Below are 6,523 nucleotides of genomic sequence, written 5' to 3'. Positions count from 1 at the left end.
CATAATTAAACGAACAATGGACTTAACTAATGCAATTAAGGGCGCTTGAATATGCAATATTCGGCGCTTATCAGCTCAACCAAAGCAATTCAGTGCAATGCAGCTACCAAAGCAAACATATGTCAATGGAATACAACTGAGAAAAAACCATTGTACCCCTGTAAGCACTTGTAGCTAAAACTGAAGTACTGGACCTTCATTGTCACAGTGATTTTGATCAAAACAGACTGGTACATTGCGATGCACTATTATAGACCACTGAGTACAATGTGATACAAAGTAGTAAATGATAGTACTTCCCCTGGACCTTATTTCAAAACACAATGCAGATAGAATTCATAATTGAAGCCACTGAAACAATACTTTTTGACATTAAATGGCAAACATTCCTTAAGGTAACTTAAGACCAACAATCTCCCTCTTTTGCCTTTAATGACAAAAGCAATTAAACTTGAAATAATATCTTGAGAGTGAGAACTTTTAAAGATTCATTAAATAAAGCAACGCAAATGCAAAAGGAATAGCTTGAAGCTATCCTTATTTCAGTTCATTTCTCCCCCTTTTTGGCATTAAAGGTCAAAAGGTGAGTAGGACCAATAAGATAAGTTTAGAAGGGAGGAGGAACAACCTTGAGAAGATCTCTAAGGGTTAAAAATCTCTGAGGAAGAAGAAGTTTGGTCATGATATCTGTAAGTTGATCTTCAGTGGGCAAGTAAGTAATATCAATAAGGCCTTTTTGAACTTTATCTCTGAGAAAGTGATACCTGATATCAATATGTTTGCTTTTCTAGAACAATATGGGATTTTTACTAATAGCAATAGCACTTTGGTTATCACAGAAAAGCTTTGGAGGTCCTGAAAATTGAATTCCAAGGTCTGAGAGTGTAGTTTTCATCTAAAGTAGTTATGAACCAGCTTGTGAGTTAGCTATATACTCAGCTTCAGAGGTTGAAAGAGAGACAGTGTCTTGCTTTTTACATAGCCAAGAAACTACATTGGAGCCAAGAACATAACAGCAACTAGATATACTTTTTCTGTCAGGTAAATATCCACCCCAATCAACATCTGAGAAGGCTGCAATAGACATTGAGGGTGAGAAAATGTAGTATAAACCATATGAAATGGTGCCCTTGACATATCTGAGAATTCTTTTGGCTGCTTCGAGATGAGAAGCCTCTGAATTACTTTGAAATCTGGCCACTAAACCCACTAAGTACATTATAACAGTCCTTGAAGCATTAAGATACAACAAACTACCAATGGTTGACCTGTAAAGTGTTGAAGGAATTGCTTCAGTGGTGCACTCCGGTGAGAGTTTGGTATTAGGACATAGTGGTGTTGAGACAACCTTATAATCATCCATTTTGAACTTTTTAAGTAGCTCAGAGGCATACTTTTGCTGAGAAATGAAGATTCTAGTGGATGTTTGAGTAAGTTGCAGGCCTAAAAAGTATCTGAGAGTCCCCAAGAGTGACATTTCAGGCCTTGTCTTTATAAGATTAGCAAATTCTGAAGTTAATGAGGTGTCTGAGCCACAAATTATGATATCATCAACATAGATTTGTAGAATTAGAAATTATTCTTAATGAGTTTTTACATAAAGAGTATTATTAACCTTGCCTCTATGAAATCCTTATTCAACTAAGAACTGATGCAGCTTTTCATACCAGGCTCTAGGGCTTATTTAAGACCATACAAAGCCTTACTTAGTTTGTAAACATGAGAAGGAAACTCTGAATCTTAAAAGCCTTCAGGTTGTTCCAAGTAAACTTCTTCATTTAGGTCTCCATTAAGGAAAGCAGACTTGACATCCATTTGGTATACTTTGACTTGTTTGTGACAAGCAAAAGATAAAAGCATTCTAATGGATTCCATTCTTGTAACTGGAGCATAAGTTTCACCATAATCAATGCCAGCCTGCTAAGAGTAACCTTTACACACTAGTCTTGCCTTAAACCTGCTAACTGATCCTTTCTTATCCATTTTATTTTTGAAAATTCACTTTGAGCCAATTACATTCTTGTCTTTAATCCTAGAAACAAGTGTCCAGGTATCATTCTTATTAATTTGATCAAGTTCTTCTTCCGTAGCAGCTAACCAATCTTTACTTTTCTGAGTTTCAAAATAGGACTTTAGTTCAATTGATGACAGTATAGCAAAATGACTGTATTCTTCACCATCTTCAGCTTCTAAATCATTTAACTTCGTTTTGTTTCTTGTTTGAACTCCAGCTTGAGGTGAACCAATGATGTTCTCAGCTTGAACCTGTTTTTGTAGCACTGGATAAGTGGTTTCTCTTAGACCTTTAGGTTTAGTAACTTAGGAACTAGTTTCATTTGAACCAAAGCTATTGTCACAGTCTTCAAGAGGATTCTCATCAAACTTCACATGAATTGACTCAACCACCTTTGAAGACCTTAGATTGTAGCACCTATAAGCTTTATTTTTTTGTAGAATACCACAAGAATATGCCTTTATCTAAACTTGCCCAAACTATCAATGTGATTCAATATATAACATTTGCTGCCAAATATTTTGAAGTAGTGAACAGTTACAGGTCTTCTATACCACAATTCATAAGGTGTTTTGGTTGAATTAGGTCTGAGAAGAACCCTATTTATGATGTGCACAACAGTACTCACAGCTTCAACCCAAAAATCCTTTGCTAGACCCTTTTCTAACAGCATTGTTCTACCCATTTCTTGAACTATCCTGTTTTTTCTCTCCATAACCCTATTATGTTGAGGAGTAGCTATAGCTGAGAATTCTTTCTTAATACCCTTATCATCATAGTAGTGCTCAAATTCCTTCATGATTAATTCTGAGCCAAAGTCAGACCTAAGTCTCTTCACAGTGCTACTTCTTTCATTTTCAACAAGATTAACAAACTTAATAAAGTATGTGATAGCTTCTGATTTCTCCTTTAGAAAGTAAACCCGCACTATTCTACTAAAATCATCAATAAGAAGCATAAAGTACTTATTCCCACCAATGCCAGTAGTTCTAGTAGGACCACAGAGATCCATGTGTATCAAGCCAAGTGCTCTAGAAGTGTTGATTTCTTTTGAAGGAAATGAAACTTTGGTTTCTTTTCCTTGTTGACAGGTTTTACAGAGAGGATCATCTTTAAAATTGAGTTCAAGAAGTCCTTTGATAGCTTTTAACTTTAAAATCTTGGACAAATTTCTTGAATGAAGATACCCTAGTCTCTTATGCCACAGATTAGCTTCATCACAGGTTGTCAAGTTGCATTGTGTAACTTGGAATTCTTCAGTGACAGTATAAACATTTCCTGATAATCTACATGCTGAGAAGAGAACCTATTTTGGTTTAAGATCAACTACATTACACTTTTCTTTGTCAAAACACACAGTCCTCCCACTATCACATAACTGACTTACACTGAGAAGGTTGTGTTTGAGTCCTTCAACAAGTAAGACTTCTTGAATCTCAGGCAATTCTTCAAACTCGCTCACAGTACCTATACCAACAATTTTAGCCTTCTGATTGTCTCCAAAGATCACATTTCCACCGTCAAATTATTTCAAAGTGATAAATTCAGAACCATCACCTATCATATGTCTTGAGTAGCCACTGTCAATAAACCATCTATCCACTTTGTTACAAGCCTTGAAGGCTGTATACACAAGCAGATTCACTGATCGAGTTTAACTTCTTAGGAATCCACATCATTCTGGATTTCACAATAGAATCTTTGTTTTTGACCTTCTGAGCTTGAGCTATATCAGACTTCTTCATGTACATTTTAGTTACTTTGAAGTTTCTTATAGATGTTGTAACAAAATAACTTCTGTTTAATCTTAAGGAATTGAAATTGTTGTCAAGCAAATCAAATTTTGATCTCAAAGGTTTATAACAGGATACCTTGCATACACTTCACCACTTGTGGCTTTAACAATTATAGAGTGAGCTTGATTGACCTTTGTAGCTGTATCACACACATAGCCAATTCTAATCTTCCCAATTTACTTTATGGATTGTTTCCAGATCTCAGCCATCTTTAGGGATCTTTTTTCAAGAATGAGACACAGCTCTTCTTTACACTTTTTAGTAGACCACTGAATGTTGACTTGAGGTTTCAATAGGCTTTGAAAGGTAAAAGAAATTGAACACATCATTGATAGTTTAAGTTTAAAGTGTTTAGTGAGAACTTGTTTGGACTTTAACAATTCTGAATTGAGCCTTTTTATCTGAGACTTCAGTTGATTACACTTCACTGTAAGCCTTTCACATTCTTCAAGAATTTCCTCAATCTCAGTGTCACTATCATCTTCAACTTGAACTGAAATTTATGTTGGTTCAAGAATAGCCATAAAGAGACATTCATCTTCTTGTGTTTAGAAGCTGCATCCCAGTCTAAGATAAGAGCTTTTCTACCAAACCTTCCTTTGTAATTTCCTCCCTTATTCTTCGTCTGGCTTTATCCATTTGAGTTAGGACAATTAGATATAATATGATGATCGGTTGGTCAATTAAACATCAACCTTCGCAATAGCACGAATCATTGTAAAATAGGGCTATTGGTCGGGTAAGTCGAACCACTGGGACTGCGCTAGTCTATGGCAACCTAAGTGTCTAGAATTGTTCTTAGAATGATAAGGGGTTTATAGAGGTTTTGTTGGATGTCACTTAAGCTAGGAAATTAAAAGTGCATAAAACAATAAATTGCAAGAATTCAAGGGAGTGAAGTACAAGTAAAGAAGGCTAGCGAAATGAATCCACCTCTATCCCTATACACATGCTAGGTTAAGATTAATTTAAGGGAAAAACAACATATATGATAGTCATGATATATAACAATACTAGGTTGCTATAATATCCTCAAGAAGTTCATTTAAATAGGAAGGTAAGAATAAACCATCAAAGGTTCACATGATCAACTACCTAAACTAAAATGTAGCTTAGAACATGCTTACTAAGTCAAGGATTATCAAGCCCTAATTTAAATGTTGAATGCACATAAAGCAAAGAATCAAGTATAGACCATCAAAGGGAAACCCTAAGCCATGAACTATCTAGGTTCTCCAACTCCATGCCATTAAAACCATTCCATGATCTAACTTCCATTGTCACCATGGAAGTGCAAACAATATGATTAAGAAAAGTAACCATCCAAGACAAGATGAATAACTCACAATAATCATTTATAAACATTCAGCATTCATTACAACAAAAATGAGGCTCTTGATCATGGAAAGACTATCAAAAATACATTGTAATCCCCAAAAATAAACTATACTAACACATGCTTACAAGGGAGGGGTTTCATCACCTCCCTAGATGAGGTTTAGTTGCCCATTGGTGAGCTAGAAGAAGGAAGAAGCATCATCCTCATCTTCATTTTCGTGCACCCTCTTTGGAGCTTGAAGAACCCCTCTTTCTTGCTCTCTTCTCTCTCCTCTATCTTGTAAAAATGAAGCTTAATGTCAATGTGTGGCCTCCTTCCCTTTATTAGATATCTTATCCACTCCAAGAGGCCACCAACCAACATCTCCAACCACTTCATTAAAGAGAAAAACAAAATGAAGAAACCAAGGTGCAAGTGGGCTGAAATGAGCCATTTCCGAAGGGCATTCTGCCCAAATTTCGAGTGCTCGAAATAGGGCCTCGAGCACTCGAATTTAGTGTAAAAAGCTCCATGCTTCACTTGCTCCGCCCAGACCTACTTTGATGAAATGGCCATAACTTTGCGCTCGAAACTGTGAATGATGAACCGTTTAAATATTTGGAGAGATAATTCAGAGCTTTAAATACTTCATGTTTTGGTGGAGATCCAATTCTCAAGGATGGTTGGTCGAAAATGAAGATCAAGGCAGAATTTCATTGCTGCTAGGAAGTTCTGTGCACCTCTGGTAACAAGGCCATAACTCTCTGCTCCGAGCTCCGAATGACAAACCGTTTGAAGATTTAGAAAGCTAACTCAGAGCTCTAAATATTCCATTTTATAATGGAAGTCCAGATCTCGAATTTTCTGGGTCAAAAGTGGCAATCAAAATCAAGCTTCACTGCTGCCAGAATTTCAGAATTGGCTCCCCTCTTTTGTAGACATGTTACTCCACCCAAAAAGCCCTCTCTCTCCTCCAAGAAACATCCCCAACCAACTCATAAAGAGAGCATACAAAGTTAGCAAATTTCTGAGCACAAGTGGCTGATCTCGTGAAGCAATATGCCCTAATTTCAAGCACTCGAAATAAGGCCTCGAGCACTCGAAAATTGGCCAGAATGCCCTATGCTTGGTTTGCTCCGCCCGGACCTACTTTGGTAAAATGGCCATAACTTTGTGCTCTAAACTCTAAATAATGAAATGCTTGAAGATTTGGAAAGCTAATTCAGAGTTCTAAAAACTTTATGTTTTGGTGGAGATCCAATTCTCAAGTCTGATTGGTCGAAATTGAAGAACAAGGCAGACTTTCATTGCTGCCAGGCAGTTCTAAGCACCTCTAACAAGAAGATCATAACTCTCTGCTCCAAACTCCGAATGACAAACTGCTTAAAGATTTGG

General features: G+C 36.6%; 1 protein-coding gene across 1 annotated transcript; it reads right to left on the bottom strand.

Moving 5' to 3' along the window:
* Positions 1–904: 904 nt before the first annotated feature.
* LOC132309306 (uncharacterized mitochondrial protein AtMg00810-like) lies at positions 905–1,363 on the bottom strand. Its single transcript, XM_059807622.1, has one exon. It carries the CDS (start codon positions 1,361–1,363, stop codon positions 905–907), a length of 459 nt encoding a protein of 152 aa, XP_059663605.1.
* Positions 1,364–6,523: the final 5,160 nt, after the last annotated feature.

This window comes from Cornus florida, unplaced genomic scaffold (genome assembly GCF_030987335.1).
Source record: "Cornus florida cultivar Cherokee Brave unplaced genomic scaffold, ASM3098733v1 CherokeeBrave_3.0.0_Hap2_Chr05, whole genome shotgun sequence".
In the NCBI taxonomy this organism is placed as follows: domain Eukaryota; kingdom Viridiplantae; phylum Streptophyta; class Magnoliopsida; order Cornales; family Cornaceae; genus Cornus; species Cornus florida.
The sequence above is the reverse complement of the archived record's forward strand: the minus strand, read 5'-3'. Positions and strand labels throughout refer to the sequence as shown.